The following is a 27,782-nucleotide window of genomic DNA, read 5'->3' on the forward strand; positions in this document are numbered from 1 at the left end:
CCTTCGATTTTTCCAGCATCTGCAGTTCCTTCTTAAACGCTGAGTTACTCCAGCATTTTGGAATTTTGATTAGTCTTGTCAATTGATGTCATTTGATGTGCATCTGCACTCTCCTAATTATTTTAAGTAACTCCTACACATCCCTATCCAGTTGGGCTTTGTCGGATTTCCGTTCTCTAAACCTAACGTAAGCATTCTTTTTTTTTAGATCCTACCCCTTGTCACTTGACATCTAGGGTACCTTATACTTGTGCTGTTATCCTTCACCATTATGGGAACAAGTTGGCCCTGAACTCTCTTTTTCTGGATCCTCACACTGGTCATCCCTAGAGTAAAGAAAGTAGTCGCTCCCATTGCAGTTTTTTATCAACTTGAAATCAGCCTTCTCACAATTCAGGATCCTAGTTTCTGGTCTATTCTTGTTCTTCATAACAGCCATAAAACTTGCTGCTACAACCACTATCTCCAAAATATTCTCCGACTGACATTCCCACCACTTGCCCACCAACACTTCCAAAGATTCTGTGTATCCCCCTCCTTTAGTAGGACTATCTATGTCTTGGCTCAAAAGGCACTCCCAAGATACATTTGAAAAAAATTCTGCCCCTTCTAAACCTTTCACACTAAAGTGATCTCAGTTAAATAGGGAAAACGTAGTTGGAACTAACCTTTAAGAGCTTAAACAGAATGCCATATATTCCCAAGCTTGTCTGTCAGTGAAGATCATGGCTGCTTTATAACTTTATTCAAGACAGTTAGATATTGTTCTGGGGTCCACAGGAATCAAGGAATATAGGCAGAGAATTGAGTACTGAATTTGGGTGAAGATAGACATAAATACTGGCGTAACAGCAGGACAGACAAACTGTCTGAAGAAGTGGCTCGACCCAAAGCGTCATTCATTCCTTCTCTCCAGAGATGCTGCCTGTTCCACTGAGTCCCACAGTATTTTGTGGCTATTTTCGATGCAGTTCCTTCCGACACACTGAATTTTGGGTGGTTAGCCATAATTATATTGAAAGGCAGAGTGGGCTCAAAGGACTGAATGGTCTAATTCTACTTCTATTATCTAGTTTTATTTCTACTCATCTATGTTGTACTAAATATCTTTATATCCATCTCATAAAGTCATAGAGTCGTTACAGCGGGGAATCAGACCCTTCCATGCTAAACCCAACTGCCTGTGTTTGGCTCATATCCTTCTAAACTTTTCCTACCGTTGCACCTGTCCAAATGTCTTTTAAATGTTGTGATAGTACCTGCCTCAACTACCTCTTCTGGCAGCTCGTTCCATATACCCACTATCCTTTGTGGGGAAAAAGGTGCCCCTCAGGTTCCTATTAAATCTTTCCTCTCTCACCATAAACCTTTGTCCTCTGGTTCTTGATTCCCCAACTTGGGATTAAAGGCTCTGCATTTACACTACCTATTCCCCTCATGATCTTGTACATCTCTATACAAGCACTTCTCATCCTCCTGTGCTCCAAGGAATAAAGTCCTGACATGCTTAACCTTTTCCTATAGCTCATGCCTTCGATTCCTGGCAAAATCTTCATATACCTTTACTGTACCATCTCCAGCTTAACAACATCTTTCCTATAACCATTTGTTGGCAGGAGAAAGTGGTGGTGACCAAAACTAAATACAATAGTCCAAATGTGGCCTCACCAATGTCTTATACAATGGTAACATAACATTCCAACTTCTATACTCAATATTCTGACTGATGAAGGTCAATGTGTCAAAGGCCTTCTTGAGTCAAGTCAAGTCAAGTTTTAAGTGCAGTGAAATGAATTTGCCAGCAGCGGTACAATTAAAAAAACACACAGTACACAATAAAAATTTAACACAAACATTCACCACAGCATTCGTCACAGTGCTGGAAGGCACAACACTTGGTCAGTCCTCCTCCATTTTCCCCCGTGGTCGGGGCCACAACCTTCCGCAGTTGCCGCTACGGGCTTCCAGATGTGCAGACAAGGTAAGTCCAGGTAGGTCCTGAATCGGTACCTCCCCACCAGAGACCGCGGCTTCAAGATGGTGTAGGCAGCAGGACGGCGGTCGAAGATCTAAAGTCCCCGGCCGCGCCGCAGCCAGAAGCACCGCAGACTGCAGGGCCGGCGGTCGGATCCCCGCCGCACCCTCGGTTAGAAGTTGGCCCCCCCCCCCCCCCACCTCCGGCGCCGGCGAAAGCCGCGCACCAGCCATACACACAAAGCGCTGCATCAACTCATCCTCTTCTCCACGCCAGCTGCAAGCCCAGCCCGGCACCTGCGCCCGCCCCCGGACAGGGATGGGACACCCGGGAGGGGACGGGGACACCCAGCGGCAACTCAACAGCGCCCGCAGACCCCGGCCTGATCGTGCTCACTCACCAAAGCATAAAGCAATAAAAACGGCAAAATAATCTTAGCTTTTAACAAAGGAACAACTAAATACAACTATTTCATAGTTTGAAAGCAGTATTTTCTTAACTCGAAGAATCAAAGCTGGAAAAAACAGAAGACATGAAGGTGTATGTACACAGCTCCACTGCTTTCCCGCAATGTTTATGCATGATGAACTTTGACCTGGGCATGCGCAGTCCGAATAACGAACTCGCTTATTGTTCTTCGTGAGACACTTGGATTTTATTTATTCTTGTTTGGAGTTGTGAGTTGCTTGCAATGCCGATTTTTTTTGTCTATACCTAACTGCCCACAAACCAAGTGTTTTTTTCTACTGCTTCACAGGGAATTTACAAGTCAAGTACATTGAGTCTGGAGTCATGTAGGTCACATGAGCGAAGATGATAGATTTACCCATGAAAGACATTGGTGAACCAGATGAGTTTTGTGACAACCAGTTTTTTTTGTGGTCACCATTCCTGATGAGTTTTTTAACATTTGACATTATCAATTTAATTTAAAATCTACAACTACAATGGAGGGTTTCAAACTCTGATTATTGGATTAATCATTCATGAAATGATTACTCGGGTAGCGTAATCATTTCATGAATATAGTCTGGTGAATCTTCATTTCATCCTCAATGGCGTGAGGTGGAGAATTGCAAATATTTACCACCCTTTGAGTGAAGAATTTTTTCATCTCAGTCCTAAATGGCTTCGTCTGATTCTGAAACAGCGTCCCGTTATTCTCGGTTTAGCTCGGGGAAAGCTTCTCCCTATATCCACCCAGTTAAGAATATTAGTAACATCTAATAAGACCTCTCATCCTTCTAAATTCTTGACGATACAGTCCCACTCAGTGTCTCACTACAACACAACTTGCCAACCCATGAGCCAGTCCGTCGAATCTTTGCTACACTCCCTCCCTGAACAAAACTGTTCAAAGTATCCCAGGTATGGTCTTACTAGGGTTCTAAAACAGACTGAATAAAATACACTGTACTAATTTGTACAGATAGTCTACTGAGTTTCAACTTTTGTTAGATAATAGTGCTCAACTGATTGCTTAAATAAAACACATGCTATTGATGTATCTGAATTCTATTCATTCTGGAAAGATTCCAAACCATGAAGGCATTATTTTCATTGCATTAACTGAATTTAAATTTGTCTATGTGGAGCCCAGTCTGCTGCTGATTTATTGCTATTGTATGTATTGACAAACACACTCCTTATTATCTATTGTATGTGCAATCGGAATCTCTGCAAAAGTTCAAATGTATTGCTTCTGGTTTCAGATGTCTTCCAGGATGTCAGATATGCCAGCAGTTGGTAAGGTGAGTTTTATTTTAATGAGGTTTTATTTTCAGAATTGTTTAAAACAATGAAGTTCTAGTGTCTATCTGTATGTCAGGAGGAGCACTCCTGATTTGAATTCATTTATTGCGGCATGGTGGCACAGCAGTACAGTTGCTGCCTAACAGCGCTTACAGCGCCAGAGACCCAGGTTCGATCCCGACTACGGGTGCTGTTGTACGGAGTTTGTATGTTCTCTCTGTAAGCGCTTGGGTTTTCTCCGAGATTTTCGGTTTGATCCCACACTCCAACGACGTACAATGATGTAGGTTAATTGGCTTGGTATAAATAAATGTAAATTGTCTTGTGTGTGTGTGTGTGTGTGTGTAGGATGGTGTTAATGTGCGGGGATTGTAGAAGTTGTGTATCTTAAAATTACCACAAAGCCCAGGATGCTGGATGTAGAATTGGATTTGGAGCATTTGACCCCGAGAACATTGTCCTGCCTTAGTGGATAACATGAATTTTCATTTGAACATATTAGCAAAATGAACACATTAGAAAATGCCTTTAGACTGAATTAGATTGAGTGATGCTAATGAGATGTGCAGAGCTACGCTTGGAAAGGTTGAAGTGTTTAATTTTGCTGCTGTTTTTCCACAATCATTTAGTCGAGTTTCTGCTGCTTTTAAAACATTAATGTTGTTCCTGTAGTAAATTCACAGCAATTGCATCTTGAATCTGGTTTATTAGAATGTAAATCTCATCAAAGTGAATGGCTGCTAGAATATTGTGTGTGTGTGTAATTGAAGCCAAGTTCAACATGTTTCATTCATCTTATGAATGTGCTCTACTTGACATTTGCAGAAGTCAAATGCATTCTTTAATTCCTTTTTAATGCTGAACTTGGTAAAATGACCACTCCAATGTTAAAATTGTACTTAAATGATATCACCTTGCTTTAAAGCAAGTGATTACCACTTACAACTGAAAGAATTAAGGCTCAATGAACAATTTAACACAATTCTTTTTTTTTTTCAAAATGGGTGATAAGGATGTATTTGGCATGTGTATTGCTGCTTGAATTTCTGGTAGTCTGTCTCATTACCAGAGAATGAGACTCTAGGAATTTTTGGTTTACATAACGGTACGAGCAAAACTCCAAATTTTTGGCTGTGGATTTGGAAGATATTTATTTACATGGTGCCTTTCACGATCTAAGGGAATATAAATATGAATTCATTGTTGAAAGAATTGGAGGAGAGTTGAGAACACTTTATTGATTTAATAAGTCAAGTCAAGAGAGTTTTATTGTCATGTGTCCCAGATAAGGACAATGACATTCTTGCTTGCTACAGTGTTGTAACAATTAAACTGGCATCCAAATGGGTGGTAGAGAGAGGAAAACTAATCGTATTTTAATTAGTACCTGGCTTGAGGAGCCATGACCTTTGACTGACATGGGCATAATAAGTCAGGTAGCATTGTGTGCTGAAAATCACTGATTCCGTGATAATCCAAAGTACGTTAAAGACGATACTTTGCGTTGATACTTTTTGTTGTTGTTCAGAGCATATACAGATGAATAAAATTGTGAAAGGATGACAATAAAGCTTATCCCTTTTGTAAAAGTGCAAGCCTCTTCAGAGCATCTATCCCAATCCAATTGCACAGCATTTCCCCCATATTCCTATATTTTTTCTTTCTCATACGTATCCTTCAGTGTTGTTTCCCTTGCAATGAATTTATGATTGTCATTTAATGCTGTTTAAAATGGATCTTTTCCAAGGAAATGTGTATTCTCCTTTGACAAAATTCAATGATATTAATCCAACAACAAATCTATATGTTGTACTTACTAATCCATAATTCCCCATCTATTACTTCCTTACAGGTGTTGCTGTGGGCGATTGGTCCGGCAGCACCTTGGCTTCACTGCAAGTCTGGCAATGAAATACTCCGATATAAAACTGGGTGAAACTGCAAACTTGGAGAAAGAAGAATGGTCAGTGGAGAAACACACCAATGAGAGTTCAACAGATGCTTATGGAGTCATTAATTTTCAGGGAGGGTCACATTCTTACAGGGCCAAGGTTTGTAAAATTTGCGATCTTCCTTGTAAATTTGTTAAATTTGACTTAAAATGATGGACAAAACGTTATTTAGAAACTAGAGGCTAATAATATCATGGTCCTAAGTCATTTGCTATCTACTATTTACCTTGAGGTTATTTTTGGATATACTCTGTGCCATCCTGAATGCCCCTTTGTGGGGTGCTCGTGTCCAGGGATTCCCAGGAGATAGTGGCAATCGTTGCACTTTTCCAAGGAGAGTTTGAGAACATCTTTGATTCTTTTCCTTTGTGGTCCCACTTCCCCGTATATGTGATGAATTACTTTGAAATAATTAATATTTGATTAAGACTGCCACATGAGGAGGTGCTATCATGGCAAGTGTGTCCTGTGTTTCATACAAACATTTATATTGTTAGAAGTTTAAACATTTTCCCATAACTTTCCTTTTGTTTTGAATTGATGCAGTATGTGCGATTATCCTATGACACGAAACCTGAAGCTGCTTTAAAACTAATGCTGAAAGAATGGCAGATGGAGCTACCTAAACTTGTCATATCTGTGCATGGAGGAATGCAAAACTTCGAACTCCATCCACGCATTAAGCAAGTTGTTGGAAAAGGCTTGATCAAGGCAGCAGTCACCACAGGGGCTTGGATTCTAACTGGAGGGGTGAACGCAGGTAATACAAAGAAGCTTTGAAGCATTGAAGTTTAAATCCTGACTTAGATGTTGCCCCGCAATGATTTTCTGCCAAATTTCCTATCTGTGTGTCACTTGTCACCAACTTATACATTTGATCAGAAGACTAGCTGAATTGTGAGGGACTTGTTAAATACTTGCAACATCACACACTTTTGTGTGTTTACTTTAACATTTTTAAAGACCACCTTTAATTTTTGATTCCAATGAGTTAACTAATTGGACAATGCTTGAAATAGGCCATTGCTTCCAGATAATGCACGATAGTGTGCAAATTAATGTTGACTGCATTGAAGAAATATTTAGTTATGTTATTGATTAAATAAACATTTTTTACTGACTCATCAAAATTTACAGCAGGATGCACGAGCTTTGATTAATAGTTGCAAATTATAAGGCTGACATGCCTATTCTTAGCTATTTCCAATGAAACTTACAGGCAATGATTAGTTTGAAATCTCAAGTTGTGTCTAGAAAACAAAGACTATATTAAAACATCACAGCAAGATACTTGCCATAAGTGGTCTGCCTACTGATTCATTTATAGACAATGATTTATTTCATTCATGCATGTATATGGATATAGGTATTCAAAAAATATATTGAGATGGGGTTTTTCACTGACCCCATGAGTATGCATATCCATAGGTGGCAAGTGAGCGGATAACAAGGATATTTATCTATGCTACAATAAGGACTAAATATGGATTGTCATCCCACTGTAGCATGCTGTAACAAACTAGGAGAATGAAAGAGATTTGTTTAAATTTGTATTAAAAAAAATCCATATAAGCAAGGTTTATGTCTCTCTGTTTGGTCCCTTGGACTGTACTAGCGCATCAAAAGTTTAAATTTGGTGTTTCGTTGTGTTAAATGTAATATTTCTTCTTCTTAGGTGTTGTGAAACACGTTGGTGATGCACTGAAAGAACATATTTCACGATCTTCTCGGAAGATTTGTACAATTGGAATTGCCCCTTGGGGTGTTATTGAAAATAGGAATGACCTCATTGGAAGAGATGTAAGGGGTTACATTTCAAGTTGAATTGAGCATTGTTGAATTTTAGTCTGGTTTTAAATACTTTTTGATGTAACAACATTTCTGTGTTTTCAGGTTATTGTACCATACCAGACCTTGTTAAACCCTCTGAGTAAATTGAATGTTCTAAATAGTTTGCATTCCCATTTCATTCTGGTGGATGATGGCACAGTTGGGAAATATGGTGCTGAAGTTAAGCTTCGGAGAGAACTAGAAAAACACATCAACCAGCAGAAGATTCATGCAAGTTAGTTCTGCAGACATTTATAATCATAATATCAGCAAATTCTTCCCTTAACTCTCTGCATCCATATCCTTCTCCCTGGTGAATATCGATGAGAAATATTCATTTGTTACTTTGATTTTACAGGTATAGTCCAAGGTGTACCAGTAGTTGCTTTAATATTTGAGGGTGGTCCTAATGTCATCCTCACTGTGCTCGAATACCTGCTAGAGACACCCCCTGTACCTGTGGTTGTTTGTGAAGGGACTGGGCGAGCTGCAGACCTGCTGGCCTATGTGCACAAGCAGACTGAGGAGGGAGGGTAAGTTACTGATGCAATTTATTCAACAAAGGAAACAAACTTCACAGTCATCTGTGCCTAGACAGTGTTTCTCACTCAGGAAAACTGAATGTGGGGTGTATCCACTTGTACCTTTTATATAATTATGCGTGCTCATGTCTCACTGAAGTATGGAAATTACAGTAATGCTTAACTGTCTCGTGGAATATGAGATTACCTGTCTGAGCCACTTCTTCTGATCGCTCTCTTTTAATTAAACACTACCCAGTTAACTACTTTTGACAAATCCCTTATCCAAATATCTAGTTTTGCATAAAAAAGACAGTTTTAACACGAGACCGAAGCAAAATATTTAAGTCTGAAAATTGATTCTAGCCACCAGTGATTTGTAAAAATTGTCACTTCCTTGTTAACAACTTACCAATCTGCAAAAGTAGTCTCTTTCACTTTCTATGTTGAAGTCCTTTAATCCTGGAGCACACACCAATGCCATTTATTCAATACGAGGCTAGAAGGTTAATTTGTGTGAAGAAAGACTGATGTGAGGCAAAGAGTAATAAGAGTTTTATGAATTTGCAAGGTTTACATTATTGATCAATCAGGCCAACAATATTTAGCTTGTGGAATCGTGAATTAGCTTGTAACCAATTAACAAGTTTGTTTTCCTGCATTAAATCTGGATTTGTGAAATTATTTATCTTGAATAACCTATTTAGAATATTTTATAACTAATTCAATATGCTTGGCTGACTTTACTGATTAATTATGACTGTTTGGTTCCCCACCAGTATGCTTCCTGATGGGTTGGAATTGGAAATCCTCACCACAATCAAAAAGACTTTTAACTTCAGCCAAAATGAAGCATATCATTTATTCCAGACTCTGATGGAATGTATGAAGGCTAGAGAACTTGTAAGTTTGCCATAAAAGTATGTTGTAGCGAGCTAGTAAATTATATATTTTTCAAGTCCAGATCTGAATTTGATCCGTAGCAATAAAATAGGGATATCTGCACCCTGTTAACGAGGATGAATTTGGTAAAGGTCCTTGGTTTTTCACAAATTAGTTTTTTTTTCATGCTCCTTGCTTGAACTTTTAAGACTTTGTATTGGGAATGAGGAAAACTGGCACTGGTGATAGGTGATGCTCATAATGCAATACTAGGGCTGAACATATTCTAGCAAGGCAGTATTTGCTCAGGATGAAAACATTGGTTAGGCAGGGGAGGGATATGGTGGTGGAGGGGGGGGGCGCCAGGAAAAAGCGACAACTGGTGGGGGGGACAGACGGTGACCGATCACATCCTGTCGGCAGCAACCTGAAGAAAGCGCTGTCGGTCAGGGGCTACAATGCGAGCTGCAACAACAGCCACGTCAACGGACGGTACGACAGCTCGTGAGGAAGGCCTCGCATGCATTTCTTTGTTTCTACCTAGTTTTAAGGTGATTCCAACTTGCATAAAATCTGACTTGCGTAAAGGGTTTATGGAATGTAACCCTGTATTTATCCATTGAACCTGGGTAAAGAATGCCACAGATTAACTTTTAATGAGCAAAGAACTATTTTCTCATTGCATTCTTGACATCTTAAACTAATATAATGACTCTTCCACTTATCAAAGGGAAACGTGATCCATGCCTTTTCTTTCACAACCAATAATTTATTTGTGTTGAAAGCGTTGAAATTTCCTCTATATTTTACCCTGCATGTCTCTATAGTATATACTCAAATCCTAAACAAATTAGTAGCCTCCTCTCCAAAAGTGCATGTAGGTATTGATTGGGGGAATGTTTAGGCACAGCTGAGATGGATATCCACCTACTTGAATTTGATACCTGCACAAACCTTGTCTATAATAATAGAAGTAGCATCTATGTTGTAACTTTCATGGAAAAATCATTACCAATGGCTTCATTAAGGAGAAGAGATCGAACATGTTATTTTACATTTTCAGATTACTGTATATCACATTGGGGCAGAGGAACACCAAGATATAGATGTGGCCATTCTAACAGCATTGTTAAAAGGCAAGTATGCTGAGCTTGACCAGCTTCAATAACACCATTCTTAATCTCATTTTATTTGGTGCTGAGATCTTGGCTTTGTTTTATTACATTGTAGGTGAGATGTATTCATAGTAAAATTTGTTCCTTAAAAGGATATTTAAGAAAGTTTAAGATCCACCTTTGATTTAATTTTGCAATAAAGTGTATGGTGTTAAGTGGTCTTCTTGATGAGTTCTGTGTACAGACGTTTATCAAACTGGTGCTTAAATATATATTTTCAGTAACAATACAGCAGTGTACCAAATTGTTCCAGATTCTGCATGGTCATCACCCTTTTAATGAAGAAATCTATCCCTTCAATCCTAAATCTCTTGTCATAAAACGAAAGATGACCCGTAGACAAATGGGATTAGAGCAGAAGCCAAAATAAACTACATTATATTGCTATTCTTCGATAAACCCACAAATCCCACAGCTATCTTGACCATATTTCCTCCCACATTGTTTCTATTATGGTGTCATCCCCTTTTCCCAATTTCTCCATCTCAGCCACATCTGCTCCAAATTTTCTGAAATATCATCCTTCCTAAAGCATGGCTTCCTTTCTGCCATATTTCCTCCTTTGTCTGCATTTCGGACTGTAAATGCCTTTCTCACCAGGGACTAACTATACTGAACGTTTTTCCTTCCAATATTTATTATGTAAAAGAATATGTGTGTTTATGATTGTGTTTATAGTTTGTTTGGTTGTTTGTTTGTCTTTTTGCACAAAGTCCGCGAGCATTGCCACTTTTCATTTCACTGCACATCTCGTATGTGTATGTGACGAATAAACTTGACTTGACTTGATTTCTGCTCTGATCCTGGAAATGGTAACCAATACAACCATTGTCTCCAAGGCTCCTCCTTTACAACTGATTTGAAATTATCAAGCCTTGGGGATTTATCAAAAACTTTTGCACCATTTTCTTACTAATGTTCTTTACTTCAGCCTCATTAGATTCATGGTTTCTTTACACTTCTGGGAAGTTATTTAGACATTTGGATGTTTGCTCTGCCATTTTCCTGCTTCCCCATTATAAATTCTTCCAGATCTACTCTTGCAGATAGTTGCTCACAGAATATATATAAAGATGTATTAATTACTTGGAGCATTGCGACCAGCGACTTTGATTATTAGGGGTATTGCCTTAATCTGTCAGCTATGGAATCATTCCATATTTAGCCTAAAAATCAAGCTGACCATAACAGTAACAATTATTTTTGCTGTTGATGGTCTACTCTGAGTGTGAAATGATAGTCAAGAGGAACACATTTTTGTTGTTTGGAATAAGAAAATGGAATTATTTCTAGAACCTACTCCAGTTCTCAAAACTCCTATTTCCCTAAACCTTTAACTGTTTATTCAGGTACCAATTCTTCTGCATTTAATCAATTGATCTTAACACTTGCCTGGGACAGAGTGGATATTGCCAAGAATCATACATTTGTTTATGGGCAGCAGTGGCAGGTATGTACACATTTAAGAAAAATTATATTCAACCAGAGAGAGAGAAATGAATGAAGCAAATCTTCTGCTATCCTGTGTTTGCTGTTTGTCTGCTACCTGGGCTATGCTATTTCTCCTAACCCAAACTACAGCATAGTTTTTTACCTGGGAGTCTGGCTCCCAGCTCATCGAGGTACAGGACTTCTGACTCGCTGTAGTGACGGGAATTACATCAACAACAAAGAAACGTGACTCCTGCCTGTTCCCATACCGACCTTTTTGTCCTTGGCCTCCATTGGCAGAGTTAGGCCACGTGCAAACTGGAAGAATAGTACTTCATATTTCCCCTTGGATAGCCTACAATCCAACGGAATGAACATTGAATTCTCCAAATTTCGAGTAACCGCCTCCACTCTTTTTTCCCCTAACCTCCCACCCCAATGTGCACATTGTTCTTCCACAACCTTAGTCACCCTGCTCCTTTGCCCTCCTCTGCATGCAAATCTCCCATCCCTGAGTCCCATATTTTCCCTTTACGCCCTTCCCATTCCACACTTATCTGACATACTTTTGTCTTCATTACACCTCCAACCTTTGTCACTTACTGCACTCATCCGCTAATCGGCATAGGTGGATATAGACCCCTCGTCTATATCCACCTATCAATTGCCAACTCTGCCCCATCTACTTCTCTCTTTTCCAACTTTCGCCTCCCTACTCCATCAATCTGAAGAAGGGTCCTGACCTAAAACGTCCTCTGTTCTTGTCCCTCCACAAATGCTGCCAGACCCACAGAGTTCCCCCAGCATTTTGATTTTTGCTCAAGATTCCAGCTTCTGCAGTTTCTTGTGTCTCTTACCGTCATACTTTTTTTGAGTGTTTGATAATCTTGAAATCACGAACATTAGAAATCACTTAGGATTTCTGAAAAATAAAATTGTTAAAATTTAACTTTTCTCGCTGATTTCATTCTGTTTATAGCTGAGCTATGCAGAAGGAAACACTAAAACCTCTGCCTGAGATTGCCTAATTATCGGTATGTCCAGCAGGTCTCAGCAGAAGACTTGTTTCAACATTTCAAGTTGATTTTAATTTTATAATGCTTATTTCTAAAGGTAACAATGGAATTGTTGCCTGTTGAATTCAAAACTTTATATATTCAATTATTTTCTAATTAGGTTCTATTTAGATAGGTGTGGGCATTTAGCATACCTTTTTTAGGTCAATCTCTAATTGTTATTGAATGTTTCAGGTTGGATCCCTTGAACAAGCGATGTTGGATGCTCTTGTCATGGACAGAGTGGAATTTGTGAAACTTCTCATTGAAAATGGCGTTAGCATGCACAAGTTCCTCACAATCCCTAGACTTGAAGAGTTGTACAATACAGTAAGTGGAAGGAATGTCAAAGCAAAACTACAAATACTGCAAATCTGAAATAAAAACATAAAACGTTGGAAACACTTAGCAGTGCGGGGAGCAACTATGAAAAAGTAAGATAGACACAAAATGCTGGAGTAACTCAGTGGGTCAGGCAGCATTTCTGGAAACAAGGAATAGGTGACATTTTGAGTTGGAACCCTTCAGACTGAAAGATAGAGGTGGGGGGGGGGGGGGGGGCAATTGGATGCGATAAAATGCGATAAAAAGTGTATGTCTGTAGGACATTGTTTTTGTTTGTATGGCTGTGGAAACAAAATTTCGTTTGAGTCTCACTGGGGCTCAAATGACAATAAATTTGTATTGTATTGTATTGTATTGTATTGTATTGTAAAAGGGTCAGAACAAATTACCTCAGGAAGGGTTGAGTTCATAATGGCCCATTGTTGGCTGGGGAAGATGCGCTAACGATAGGGATACGAGGACGTCTGTATCCCTGTTTTGTACCGACATGTATGCCTGTCACTGCACTGGAACAGGAGCTTCAGCATGAAAGATTAACTCTGTTTCCCATTCCACTGATGTTACCTGACCTGCTGAATTTTTGCTTGCAGTTTCTGCAAATTTTCAATAACGAAAAATAATGGTTAATGCTTTGGCATTACAATGCAATAGTTGTTTGGGGTGTTGCATTATGTGTATAGAAAATATTTAGGATTTCATACTTTGTGTATTTCTAATTGATCTGTAAGAACATAAACTGGGATGTATGACCTTGTATCAAATTAAAGAGAGAGAGTTAGTTAATACATTGATTAATCCAAAATGTATGTTCTGTTTGTTTGTGGCTATACATTGAACTTCAAGAGTACTTTACAGTGAACATTATAAGGATGAATTAATACAAACGTCTTTCAAATACAGAAGTTATTTCAAGATTCAAGAATCATTTTAATTGTCACGTACCAATTAAGGTACAGTAAAATTTGAGTTACCATACAGTGAGAAAAACAACAATACACAATTCAGCCACATAAAATAAAATTTAACATAAACATCCAATGGGAGCTATTTGTTAGCTCTGCTGAAAATTGGTGACATTCTGTAGAAGTGGGCAATGAAAAAATATTTACTCTGCCTTTCCTGACCGATGCTGGATAACTGCATTTTTATTTTTGTGCTCTTTCAATGCAGAAACAAGGGCCAACTAATCCAACATTGCTTCATCTAGTGAGAGATGTTAAACAGGTAATCTTACTCTTGCTAGTCTTTGAGCTTTGTAACTACATACTGAGATCTCGCACCAATGTTTAAATAGCTTTAGAATACATATTTTACAATGATAGTTGAACCGATATGTCCAAGTAAAGACTGACACACACAGATGATGGAATTTGGAGGAAAAAATGAACTACTGGGGGAACTCAGTCTATCAAACAACAACTGTGAAGGCCAAGGGACAGTCGATGTTTTGGGTCGAGGCGCAGCATCAGGACTGTGAGCGTAGAGAGGAGAGGCATGGGTTGTCAGGAGATGGGTGCAATTGAATGACGAGGGTGATGGGAGGCCGTGAGTGATAAGTACAGACAGATATTGAAAGAGAAGGGAAAAACAAGTAGATGGATCATTTTTCTTGCTTTCTGCAATTACCTGTTATAGATGTGTATGACAATGATATTTGTAAAATAAAGATGATTTTCTTCCAACATCTCTTTAATGGCATTGTTTTGTTAGTAAGAAATGTCATTTTGAATTGAAGCTATTTATGCTCGGTTATGTCCAGTAGAATACTTGAAGGAAGAGTTCAGCCTCGTTGAGTCATAGTCAGACAGTATGGAAACAAGCCTTAGCCTAACATATCCATGCAGGTCATCAAACATCAATTTACACTAGCCTTACACTCAGCCCATTTTAATCCCCCACAATTTCTGCTCAGATTCTAGCACATATATATATATATATATATATATATATATAGTGGGGTGATTTACAGTGCCAATTAACCTTCTCACCAGCACATCCTTGGGGTGTGGCTGGAAACCAAAGAGTAGCAATGTTACAACATTTTGAGATTTAAAAAATCAAGTCTGTAATTTATCCCATCAGATAAAGCATAAAAAGAAGTTTAATTTGACACCTAATTCACTTTCATATCTCAAGTATTAAAAAAGTTATGGCCATTTTCATACTCGGAAATTAGCATCTTGTTCCCTATTGATTTTCTATGGACATAACAAAAAAGCTGTGATCGTGTGCAGTCAAAAGCCCATAACCTTCTTAAAAATTAAGAGAACTGAATGAAATTTTCAGTTATCGTAGATTGAACCATTCTGAAACAAATATAAAATAATCTTACTTGGATGACCTGAAATTAAAGCATATAATTAGTTAGTTACCCAAGTGTAGCTAATTTCAAACTTCAATTACTAGATCTAAACATCTATCCATTTCTTAATAAATGATTAACATTTTTAAATAGCCTGTGTCCAAATAATATTCATAAATAATTCACAATAAAACATGATTTTTAAATCTCATTTACATTAATTTATAGGCCAAATGGAAGGAATTTAGTGTTCAATTGCTGTAAATTAAAGTCCATTTTAAATCAGCTTTCTAGTGGGATCCTGTGAACGCGCTGGTTTAGAACGTTCACATTGCGGTAGATTTGTGCCTCAAATGCCCAGAAAAATACTGCGGGATATAATGGGCCCAAAATGAGCTACTCGCAATATTAAACTTTGTATAAAGGGATCTTAAGAAGCCCTTTTTAATGTAAAAATAAGCAGCCTACCTTCTGTTATTTGCTCTATGCGACCCTGACAGCTGCCGGTGGTCGCGGGTTTAGAGATTGATTTTTAAACTACTATAACTATTATACGAGGCCTTTAAAACTAATAATAGCTTTTGCGACGGGGTCTTCCAGCGATTTTTCGTTAATAATTAACTAGGCTGAACATCTTCGATTTGAACAGCCTAGAGAAAATCGCGTTTTAAACCCGCCCCCCTCTAAACGGCGCCAAAATCGCGCACACCCGCAGCGACAGATTTTCAGCGACGCTTCAGGTAGGCTTTGCAACATACCTACAAAGAGCACAGGACGTGCATAATCTTCAAAAACTACTACGGAGGTCAGGTTTGAAAATGGTTCACTGGAGGAATTTGGATTTTTATCAATTGCTTTTGGTGATGCCTTTTCATATTTTAAGTTGAGCCACTAAGCTATGTTAGAAAGATGCATTGATCTTAACCCATTATTACTTCCCTGAGGGTGAAATTTCACTGATCATGGAATTAATAATTTTGATTTATGTTTCATAGGGGAATCTTCCTTCAGATTATAAAATCACTTTGATTGATGTGGGTCTTGTCATCGAATATCTTATGGGTGGAACATATCGATGTACGTACACAAGGAAACGTTTCAGAATTATCTACAACAATCTTCATGGACCCACTCGGGTATGCTCTTTGCCTTCCAGAATATTTAATGTATATGAAGTATAGTCAGCTAGCTCAATTTAATGACTTACAAATGAACAACAAGGGTTTTTGAAGCACATGCAGAGTTGATAATGTTCTATGCTTGACTGCAAGTTATTGCTCATTTATCCTAATGCCCCAGCCTGCCAAGTAGCTCACCATGTGGAAATAAAGTGGAGAATATAAAGATGCAATATTTCTCATTTGCTCACAATGTTATCTATGGATTGTAGCACTTGGTTTTAGCTTTTGATTTTGATCAGAAATTATTTTCTACATTTATAAACATGTTAAAATGACATTAGAATTGAAGTAAATTTATATATTCAATCCTGTTATGACAAAATGCTGCTCAAGTTCTGCTTTAGGCAAACTAATAGTTGTGTTGGCATGTTTGTCAATAGATGCATGTAAGGGAATCAGAAATAATTGCATCGGGTAATACCTTTTCATGAAGCTCTTAGTTTCAAATCAACTTTTAATAAAGATATCTTCATACTTTCAATCTCTTGGGTTTACTCAAACTTGTTTTTCAATTCCTTATATATATTTTTGTAAAGAAATGTGCATTCTGTTTTGTCCATCGTAGCTGTTTAGTCATTTCACGTTCTAATAAACTTCAGCGTTTTAAGAATATTCCCTGCAATATCTCTGGCCACTTTTAAGTATATTCAGTCCCTTTGAACCTTCAAGACTGTTTGTTTTTATATCTGAAAAGGTTTTAATATTTAATAACTGATTATTATTCATCCTAAATTGCATCATCTCTCATATCCCTATGGTAAATTTCATCTGATACTCAGATGCCCAAGATGCCTAATTTTGCTAGCCCTTGCTGTCTCCTCCCCTTCCTTAACCCTCTAGCTGTCTCCTCCCACCCTCCCATCCGCCCACCCTCGGGCTCCTCCTCCTCCTCCCCTTTTCCTTCCTTCTCCCCACCCCCCATCAGTCTGAAGAAGGGTTTCGGCCCGAAACGTCGCCTATTTCCTTCGCTCCATAGATGCTGCTGCACCCGCTGAGTTTCCCCAGCAATTTTGTGTACCCAAAATACCAGTCTGATGGAATTTCTTTGTGGTTACTGAATTAATAATCCAGAAGCCTGGACATATAATTCAGGGACCACAAAGCAATTCAAATAAAATAGTGGGAATTTAAAACTCTTGTTAATTAAAGTGACCATAAAGCAGGAGAGTATGTTCAGCCCTAACATCTAAACTCATGTAACACTTGAATGTCATTGGAAAATTTTAATGAGTATTCCTTTACCCTTTTAATCCAGAGATCTGGGCGGCATTCATCAAGCAGTATACCTCAGCTACGCAAGCACCAGGAGTCACTGACTAATCGAGCAGACAAAAAGGAAAAGACTCGACATAATCACTTCATTAAGACTGCACAACCTTATAAACTTAAGGTACTGGGAAACATGGCATGATACGTTTGGCAGATAGAGGAGGTGAATGCACTACCTGCTAGATTTTAAACACAGAAAAACATACTCTCATCACAACCGAGTTGTCACACTGTGCATAGATTTCAATGATATAGGCATCAGCTTGCGGTCTAAGGAACATTTTATTTTATTTTAGTTTATTCATGTTTTTATTCGGTTTATTTGAAAAATGTATTTAAAGAATGCCATGGCATTCTGCTACCTAAAATCTTTGTTCTTGCACTATTAATCCTATAATCCAATGAACTGATGCTCATTGCTCTGCTGAGTATTTTTCTCTATCTGGAATCTCTTTAAACTTAGCAAGAATTTCAATGATCTTACAAAACTATGTATGCATTGTTCTTAAAAATGTGTAAGAAAGAACTGCAGATGCTGGTTTAAATCGAAGGTAGACACAGTGCTGGAGTAACTCAACGGGTGAGGCAGCATCTCTGGAGTGAAGGAATTGACGACGTTTCGGGTCGAGACCCTTCTTCAGACTAAAATGTATGTTAGAGTAAGTGCCCACCATTTTGCAAGATACTTTTCATAAGAAGCAGAAGTTTCCCAAGCTTGTTGTAATACAGTTCAGAAAGAGATTGTGCAGCCCACCATGTACACGCCAGACAGTGGGCACCCATCCATATTGATTCCATCTTTCAGCACTTGGCCTATAGCATTCTGTGCCGCTGCAATGCAAGTGCCTGCTTAGATACGCAAATTACGTCAGCAACTCTGCTTTCACCACTCTCTCCAGCAGCGTATACCAGGTACTCTCTACTCTCTAGGTGATAGGTTCCCTTCAAATCAATCCCCTCTTAACCTATAGTTTTATCAACCTTTGAGATGCTATCTACCTTATCTATACCCCTCAATTTTATATGCCTCAATCGTGTCCCCTCTTAACCACCTCCCCACAACAGGGAACATAGACCTAGCTTTTCCAGTCTCCTCACAAATGCCTCATCCATGCAAGATCCCAGTGAATCTTGTTTACATCCTCATCAGTACTATCTCATCTTTTGAGATGTAGACAATTATGGTAGCTTTCAAAATTCTGCAGCAGAAATGCTTGGATCTGAGACGGGGTCAAGCAACTGATAGGTCCAGGAGTAGCTGAGAAGCCAGAGACTCAGAAGCAGGTGATCTAATGAATCATTGTGACAGCCGGTAAGTCAACAGGTCTAATGTTGCACTCTCCACAGATTTGCAGTTTAAATAGACAGGTGCACATATCATTAGTAAATTAGCAACCAATTTGATTTGAATCACCGAGCATATTGTTATCTTATGTTAACTTACTTTTTTTACTCTGTTTTTAGCAAAGGAAATGCTGACTCTGTATTTTTGCTTTATTAGCCTGAATCCTCTGTTGATCAGGGAAAGAAAAAGAGAGCCAAAGATGAAATTGTGGACATTGATGACCCCGAAACCGGATGTTTTCCCTATCCTTTCAATGAACTACTAGTGTGGGCTGTACTAATGAAGAGGCAGAAAATGGCCATGTTCTTTTGGCAACATGGAGAAGAGTCCATGGCTAAAGCTTTAGTTGCATGCAAGCTAAATCGATCTATGTCATGTGAAGCAAAGCAGAGTGATGTTGTTGATGATACTTCTGAAGAGCTGAAGCAATCTTCTAGGTCAGTCATTATTAATTACGGTAATTTTGATATCTAGGGACTTTGTTCCTGTAGCTGAGTTCAGAAGAAGTCACTTTCATGTGATTGAAATCATTTTAACTGGTATAACGTAAAGAATCATTTCAGATTTACGCGTGATTTTATGTATTTCCTTTTTTAAACCATTAACAGAGTGCTGGTAGATGGTCTGATCTTAGAACTATTAGCAGGATGGCACAGTGGCGCTATTGGTAGACCTGCTGCCTTGCAGTGTCAGAGACCCGGGTTCGATCCTGACCTCGGGTACCATCTGTGTGGAACTTGCTAGTTTTCCTCGGAACCAGGTGAGCTTTCTCCTGGTGCTGTGGATTCCTACCACATCACAAAGATGTCTGGGATTGGCCTCTGAAAATTTCCCCTAGTGTGTAGGCAGTGGGTGTGAACTGGTGATCGATGGTCGGCGTGGAATTGATGGAGTGGACCGAAGGGCCTATTTCCATGCTCAAACTAAAATTTAGTGTATGATAGCCAGCAGTCGGATAATTGACCAAATGATTTTATAACTTCCAAGCTGGATAATGCTATCCATCTCTGATATAGCTGTGAAAGTGAATTGGTGAACAGTTGACCGTGATAATAATGTAGAGAATATATAGTCAGAAGTTCAGCAGGAGTTCAAATTGAATAACATGGTAGTCAACAGTATTGACATGGTAGTCAGCCATTGGTCAGGGAGTAGATGGAATCAAGGGAATGAATTTTGTGGCAAAGTCTGAAAAATTATGACTTTTGCCTTTCGAGTCATTGATGAATGGATGTATGGACATATTGTGTAAACCCTCAACCCTTGTGGAAAACCCTCTTAAGGGGCTGTCCCACTGCGGCGACCTAATCCTCGAGTTCTGGCGAGTTTGCCCTCGACTCATACTCGCAGTATGATCGACACGAGGTCCTAGGAGGTCTTTGTAACTCTCCTTCATGCTCGAGGATAGTCCCTGCGTACTCGAGGACTTAGCTAGGTCGCGGCGTATTTTTCAACATGTTGAAAAATGCCCGCGAATAAAAAAAGGTTGCCATGGAAAAAATCGTTGCTTGTTTTACTCGTAGGTTTAGTCGAAGTAGGTTGTAGTAGGTCGACATGTTATTCGTAGGTAATCGAGGGTAGTCGAAGGTAATCGAAGGTAGTCAAAGGTAATCGTAGATAGTCAAAAGTAATCGTAGATAGTCTTCAACATAATCGAAGGAGGTCTTCTTCACTCTCCACTATTCGGAGTCCAATTTTCCCGAAGCTAGTCGAAGCTAGTCTTCAACATGACATTTTTTTCAAACACTCCTAAACTCTTAGAACTCGCGAATTAGGCCGCCGCAGTGGGACAGCCCCTTTAGGAATGAGATGTTATCTTTAGATGGAGGAAGTATAGAGTCAATTTAGACTTGAATGATTGTTTAAACTTAATTAATCGAGGTTTGCATTCTATTCCTGCTGAACTTGTATAAGGATGCATTCAATGTGGTCAAGCTACTGATAGGTTCCGAGTGCTGGAAGATAGAGAGTATTTCAATTTGATGTTGTAAACTAGTATTAATGGTGTTTTTACTGTTTTTCCTTAATTGGGTTTATAATGTGCTTAGTGTTAACTTGAAGTTCACCTAGACCTCTTAGTAGTAGGTTTAAAAAAAAAAAAACCCCTCTGGTGTTTGAATTAAGCTGAACTTTAAACAAGTAAGCTATTGTTCTTTGCCCTTGGTAGCTCACTCTGCAAACATGCAAGTACAAGGTTTAAGTGGGTTCTGTCAGCATGCAATCAAAGATGGTGCATGAGCTACTGTGTATGCTTATATTGTGTCTGATCACTTTAACTGAGTTTTCTTTAAGTACAATTTCTTACGGTATTTTACATACAAACTTAACCAGTTGTTGATTTTATTACTGTTGTATTTCAGTGAATTTGGACAATTAGCTGTTGATTTACTGGATCAGTCATTCAGACAAGATGAAACCATGGCCATGAAGTTGCTGACTTATGAACTGAAGAATTGGAGCAACTCGACCTGCCTCAAGTTAGCTGTCCATTCGAGACTTCGGCCGTTTGTAGCACACACCTGTACTCAAATGCTGCTGTCAGATATGTGGATGGGAAGATTGAATATGAGAAAAAATTCATGGTACAAGGTAAAATGTTGCATGTTCTAATGTTTTATGGAAAGAGAAATGAAGAAGAGTAGATAACTTAGCTAATCTGAACATACTAAGGAGATGGCATGGAAGCCAAGGCATTAGGTACAAGTCACTGAAAGAATTACCTGAATAATCCGTGTGTTGACATTTACTTTTTTTTGGGGCAGGTTATTCTCAGTATTCTATTCCCACCTGCTATTCTCATGCTGGAGTTTAAAACCAAGGCTGAAATGTCTCATATTCCTCAAACTGAGGATGCACATCAAATGAACATGGAGGACAGTGAACACAACTTTCAGAGTCCAACTGATCAAATATCAATGGTAAGATAGTTTCAAATATAACACGAGTCATTTATGTGATGAAACAATTGGGATAGAATATTTTTCATAACTCTTGGCATGCAGCTGTTTCATACTTTGCCCTGGTCCCATCAAGCACCTCATGCCCTTCTGTGACTGAGTCTCCCGATTCCACATTGGTTCATCAACCACCTCAGAACCCAGATGGAGGCAAATTATCCTTCAACCAAATATAAAATGTAATTTTTGTTTCTGCTATCAGAAATATATATTTTTAAATTCAGAAACCTTTCACTTTGTAAGGCTGCCTGCAGTCTGCTTATTTCTTTAAGCCGCTCCATGGAGGGCCAGGCCATCTGCTTCTAAAAAATGAAGTGTGGGTGGTTAAATATTATGGGCAGCAGGTTTGGATAGGTCAACTATGTGTTTGTGTGTAGCGGGGAGCTTATAAAAAAAAAAAATGCCACTGAATTGGAAGATAACTTTTTTTAGGGAAAGTTGCAGAATAGCAATAGGGGTACGAAGTAGAAAGGTGCAGGAGAATGACACAGAAGTGTAGCAAATAGTTTTAACAGTGACTGAGAAGTACGGCAAAGCCATGTGAAACAATCAAATTGGTGACCAAGGGGAAAAAAAGGGTGGAAGAAAATGATTCTTTAAATGATTTCACTGATCAATTACGGTTGTGAGTTAAAATTGTGAGTGTGAGCTAGTCGAGTTCTACTTTCCTTGATTATTCAATCCAAATATGAAAAAACAAATCTTGACAAAATCATGTATCATTTCTGTCTGGTATGTCACAACCGCTAGCTTGGTTTAAGGGATTTAAGAGATTTGAACTAATCTGGTTCAGTAATCAGCAATAATTTCACTTTTTGGATATGATTGTACATTCAAGTAACATAGGTACTGCTTGATCTCTTAGTGGATCAAAAGGCCTGATTAAAGTAAGGAATTATAACATCCAAAAAGTGAATAAATTATAAGACTGAAATTTTGATATCTGTTCAAAATGCCTCTATTTGTCCTGATTTGTACATAATGGTCAACTGTTGTAGCTATATGACATGGAACTATTTTTCTGCAGGAAGTATTTAAAGAAGAAGGAATCTGTGACCACCATGAAGTGAAACATGAAGATACAAGTCTGACTAAACCAAGAAGATTGCCTATCACAAGAAAGTTCTACTCCTTTTACCATGCACCAATTGCAAAGTTTTGGTTTAACACAGTAAGTGACAAGCGAAACAAATGAAAAATTCCACTGTTGTAAAATAGAATCATTATTAAATTGTGTTTAAGGAAACTTTCTAGAATCAATTATTTTCAGTTTCCCTTAATTGAGTGAGGAACTGGACATTCTGTTTATAGATCCAAGCTCTATTATTGATTCTGGGGGGAAAAGAAGGATCTTCCTAGAAGAGTTAGTCATATAAAAATAATTTGGTTATAAATGTGCAGTGAGTTAGAACTTCGATTCATTACCTGGACTGTAATTTCTTAAAGGCCAACTATGGAACCCACTCTTTCAAATATGTGTGTCTCATGAGTTTACCCTGAGGAACAGGCTCGGTTTGCAATTTCATTTTAAAAGTGCAAAACTGCTCTGAGATTCAATACACAATGCAAAGATGCTTGAGGGCGGAAGTGAATGCAAAACAGGGAGGATACGGAAATTGCAGTATGATTAAAGGAATCCGCTTAATTATTTGACAACAAAATAAAATTTAAGGACGATGGAACAAAGGATTTGTGAAATGCAGAGCTTGAAGACGTGTCTGGCTGGTCAGCCTGGGCATGTCCCACTGCCAGAGGAAAGAAAGAGAAAAAAAAAACGAAACCAATATCACAGATGAACATTTGGTACAGAGAGAGAAATCGAGTTACCCAAAGTTGTATAATTTAATACTGAGTCCAGAAGGCTACAATGTGTCAAGACAGAAGATGAGATGCTGTTGCTTAAGGTTGCTATGCTGGACGATCGTCCTTTTCCACCATTCAACAACCCTAACAATCTTTCCAGGTGAAGCAGTGATTCATTTCCACTGCATCACTTGTACTGCATTTATTGTTTACAATGTGGTCTCCTCTACATTGAAAAAACCAAACGCAGATTGGGTGACTGTTTTGTAGAGCACTTACCTTTAGTCCGCTGGAGCGACTTTCAGCTTCTCGTTGACAGCCCTTTTAATTTCCCATCTCATGCTGACTTAACTGTTACAATGATTGATGCCCAATGCAAGCTTGTGGAACAGCACTTCATCTTCGGGGTGGAAGATTGCAACCTTCACGTGGTCAGCCCTGTTTCGACGAATGCAATCAACCTGGCATGCACAATCAAGTAAGATCAAATAGAACAAGTTGTCCTACAACTTTAGGCTGTGCACGCCTTACGCAAGAAGAAGAAGCACTTCATCTTCCATCTGGAAACTTCTGGACTCAGTATTAAATTATACACTTTGGGTAATTTAATTTCTATGTCAGTATCAGTTTGTGCAGTTTCCCCCCCCCCCCCCCCCCCCCCTTTTTTTCAGCCTGACTTGCTGGGCATGTCCTCCTGCTCTGCATTTTGGACACCTACCTTTTTTGTCAGTGTTCCTTTGTCTACGTCTTTGCACTCTACCTGCTCCAATTGACCTATTGACATATACACCTTATGCCCATGGTCACCCTGTTTTTAATCTTCCCCATTGGACTTCCCCATTCCATACTCCATTTCGCTTAATGTTTTTGTCTCCTTCCCAGTTATAACAAAGAGTCTTTGACTTGAAATATCAACCCTATTTATCTTCCTACAGATGCAACTTAACCTGCTTGAATATTTCCAATTTTCCCTGCTGTAGTACTATGCATGAAATTTAGACTGCTAGCTTGAGGAATCTCCTGCATTTCAAAACACTAATGTATCTTTTATTATTTTCAGTTGGCTTATTTGGGATTCCTCATGCTGTATACATATGTTGTCTTGGTACGAATGCAAGAGTCACCGTCAGTACAGGAATGGATCGTGATTTCCTTTATTTTTACATTAGCCATAGAAAAAATTAGAGAGGTATGAGTCACTCTTAATATTTTCTATCCATAGTTTAATATTGTATGCATTGTTTGTAAAATATTCTGTATTAAATTGTTTACTGAAGACATCTGCTAAAGTTGAGTGGGACCATGGTGTCCTCAAGGCTCAGAATTTTAGTCATTTTGTATTTTGTAGGTTTTTGGTTCATTTCGTCCTGAGCTAGACATATCTAGTCTTTATTCGCTTTGCATCATTGAAACATGATTGTTCATTCATTGTTGTCTGCAAGCCCCTACCCCTCCCCAATAATAGTTTTTTTTAATAACTGTTTGAACCTTCCCTATACAAAATTTCTGCCACTCTATTAATCCATCCTCCCTCACATTATTTTGGTTAGTTCACCAATACTCAATATCATTTCTCCTATCTCTTTACTGCATTTTCCATGTTGAGCCCACATTTATCATCCATGGTGGTGAAGCACAATTGACAACCTGTAACCACTAAAACTCGCTTCCAAACAATCCAAAACTTCACTCATCCTTTTTCTCCAGAGATGCTGCCTGACCGGTTGAGTTACTCCAGCACTTTGTATCTATCTGCAGTCCTTTGAAACCTCTTTAGTATCTTGCACATTTCCCTGTGTTTTTTCCCTAAATAACTTTTGTCATCCACTTGGCATTGTGAAAATCAAAAAAGCTGGATATCTGCAATAAAAATAGTAAACGTAAGAAACACTCAACAAGTCAGGTCGACTATGAAATCTCAGGTCGAACCCGAACCGTTATCATATCTCCACTCGTGAAACTCCCTGCTGTTCATAAATTATTTCAGAGTGGCTCCATGAGTTTGCTTGATTTTGTCATTTCAAACTCCAGAAGTTTACTGGATACATGAAGCAGAAATCTAGCATTGCCTAATCTAACCTGCTATTTTTAGTTTGTCATTGGGATTATATGGTATTTTGTTTTTGTCTAGATCTTCATGTCAGAAGCTGGAAAGATAAACCAGAAGATCAATGTCTATTTCAGTGACTATTTCAACATCACTGACGCACTTGCTATAATTTTATTTTTTGTTGGTTTTGGACTGAGGTTTGGAAGTGGGCAAGTGAAGATTGCTGGGAGAACAATGTATTGCCTCAATATTATATTTTGGTATGTGCGACTTCTGGATTTCCTGGCAGTCAATCAGCATGCAGGGCCTTACGTCACAATGATAGGTAAAATGGTAAGTGGATTGCTTGAAACTTGTTTTAACAAGGTTTGGAAAAGTGTAATAATAACATACTAGGAAGTGGTGTTAGATTTTAACAGAATTCTCATCTGGGAATTTTTTTGTGTGGAGATGTTACATGAAGACAAAAAGATATAAAAACATAATAAAGGTATGTGATAATGCCCTGGCATAATTATTGCATATGTTGTATTTAGATTTCAAAGCAGAACAGAGTTACTCCTATCACTACTTATTGGAGAGTGGCACATAAGGAAGTCTGGCTAGATTTAGATAGAAAGAATATGAATAGAATAAAAGCTCTTATTCAATTGAAAATCTAACGGTTATTTACAAAATTGATCAAATATATCCCGGAGATGAAAGATACCCCAGATGTTGGAATCTGGAGCACAAATCAAACTGCTAGTCAGCGAACATGTATGGAGGCAGAGGGATAGTCGACATTTTGGATCGAGACCCTACATTAAATATATCACCTGTAAAAGTTTATTATCATTCAGGTTTCAAATTCCCTTATTTTACTTGGATGTTTGAGATCTAAACTTTTTTTAACCTCTTCAATTACAGGTGGCAAATATGTTTTATATTGTGGTAATTATGGCAGTGGTCTTGCTGAGCTTTGGAGTTCCAAGAAAAGCAATCCTTTACCCAGATGAATCTCCATCTTGGGAGCTGGCAAAAGATATTGTCTTTCAACCTTATTGGATGATATATGGTGAAGTATATGCCTATGAAATTGATCGTAAGTAAGCTTTTGCATTTTCTTGCTACTTAGAATTAATCTGACAAAATCTCGTAACTCATTATATAACCTCCACTCAGCATCAGGTAATCTAGCTTGAAGGTTCTGTGGAGATAGGTAGAACACCAATGAATAAAAATGTCTTGTTGGCCTCCATAATCATTTGCCAAATATGATTTGTATGTTTGCCTTGCAAAGTTTGAGAATCAGAATAATTGACACTATTTGTTCTCTCCAGCAAAAATTCTATGATCCTTATGCTGAACCTCTTATCAAAGAATTGATTCAAAATCTCTCATCTCCACAGGTTTACGTTAGTGTAGCACTCATAACAAGTAATTGCATGAAATGTATAAGAAGGAACTGCAGATGCTGGAAAATCGAATGTAGACAAAAATGCTGGAGAAATTCAGCGGGTGGGGCAGCACCTATGGAGCTGAAGAAGGATTTCGACCTGAAACATTGCCTATTTCATTGGCTCCATAGATGCTGCCTCACTCGCTGAGTTTCTCCAGCATTTTTGTCTACCTCCAAGTAATTGCATGAGTTGTTTATGATGTTAAGAAGCTGACAGCAGGTAAATAAATATTCTCCAGAATTTAGTTCTGATCTGATGTCCCTTTCAGGGCAAACAAGTCAATGGGAACCATTGTTATTTAAGTATATGGCAAAACAAATCTCACTTAGGGAATGAAAGGTAATATGCAAAAATCAGCAAGTGTATTGGTATTCGGGAGCTTTCCAAATGGAAATTTACATTCCATCCCACACAAGTTGTACATGTATGGTACAACCTAAAATTAATTTCTTGTTTTTCTAATTATGTTCTAAACCCTGGTGGTGTGGATCTTCGGGCTTTGCCCAACAGTAGTA

General features: G+C 38.5%; 1 protein-coding gene across 4 annotated transcripts in view; it reads left to right on the plus strand.

Annotated features, from left to right (window-relative positions):
* The window catches only part of trpm7 (transient receptor potential cation channel subfamily M member 7), a 93,843-nt gene that overhangs the window by 29,644 nt on the left and 36,417 nt on the right, over positions 1 to 27,782 (plus strand). For all 4 annotated transcript variants that reach the window (XM_033050254.1, XM_033050251.1, XM_033050252.1 and 1 more), the window contains 20 exons: positions 3,688 to 3,726; positions 5,580 to 5,778; positions 6,226 to 6,439; positions 7,355 to 7,479; positions 7,573 to 7,744; positions 7,868 to 8,042; positions 8,810 to 8,933; positions 9,976 to 10,048; positions 11,437 to 11,537; positions 12,769 to 12,903; positions 14,089 to 14,142; positions 16,216 to 16,356; positions 17,657 to 17,791; positions 19,172 to 19,452; positions 21,376 to 21,604; positions 21,778 to 21,933; positions 23,000 to 23,143; positions 24,836 to 24,964; positions 25,907 to 26,158; positions 26,735 to 26,909. In XM_033050254.1, coding sequence (XP_032906145.1) covers positions 3,688 to 3,726; positions 5,580 to 5,778; positions 6,226 to 6,439; positions 7,355 to 7,479; positions 7,573 to 7,744; positions 7,868 to 8,042; positions 8,810 to 8,933; positions 9,976 to 10,048; positions 11,437 to 11,537; positions 12,769 to 12,903; positions 14,089 to 14,142; positions 16,216 to 16,356; positions 17,657 to 17,791; positions 19,172 to 19,452; positions 21,376 to 21,604; positions 21,778 to 21,933; positions 23,000 to 23,143; positions 24,836 to 24,964; positions 25,907 to 26,158; positions 26,735 to 26,909 — 3,053 coding nt within the window. The remainder of the gene's footprint in view (positions 1 to 3,687; positions 3,727 to 5,579; positions 5,779 to 6,225; positions 6,440 to 7,354; positions 7,480 to 7,572; positions 7,745 to 7,867; positions 8,043 to 8,809; positions 8,934 to 9,975; positions 10,049 to 11,436; positions 11,538 to 12,768; positions 12,904 to 14,088; positions 14,143 to 16,215; positions 16,357 to 17,656; positions 17,792 to 19,171; positions 19,453 to 21,375; positions 21,605 to 21,777; positions 21,934 to 22,999; positions 23,144 to 24,835; positions 24,965 to 25,906; positions 26,159 to 26,734; positions 26,910 to 27,782) is intronic.

Source organism: Amblyraja radiata, chromosome 34, assembly GCF_010909765.2.
Source record: "Amblyraja radiata isolate CabotCenter1 chromosome 34, sAmbRad1.1.pri, whole genome shotgun sequence".
Classification (NCBI taxonomy): domain Eukaryota; kingdom Metazoa; phylum Chordata; class Chondrichthyes; order Rajiformes; family Rajidae; genus Amblyraja; species Amblyraja radiata.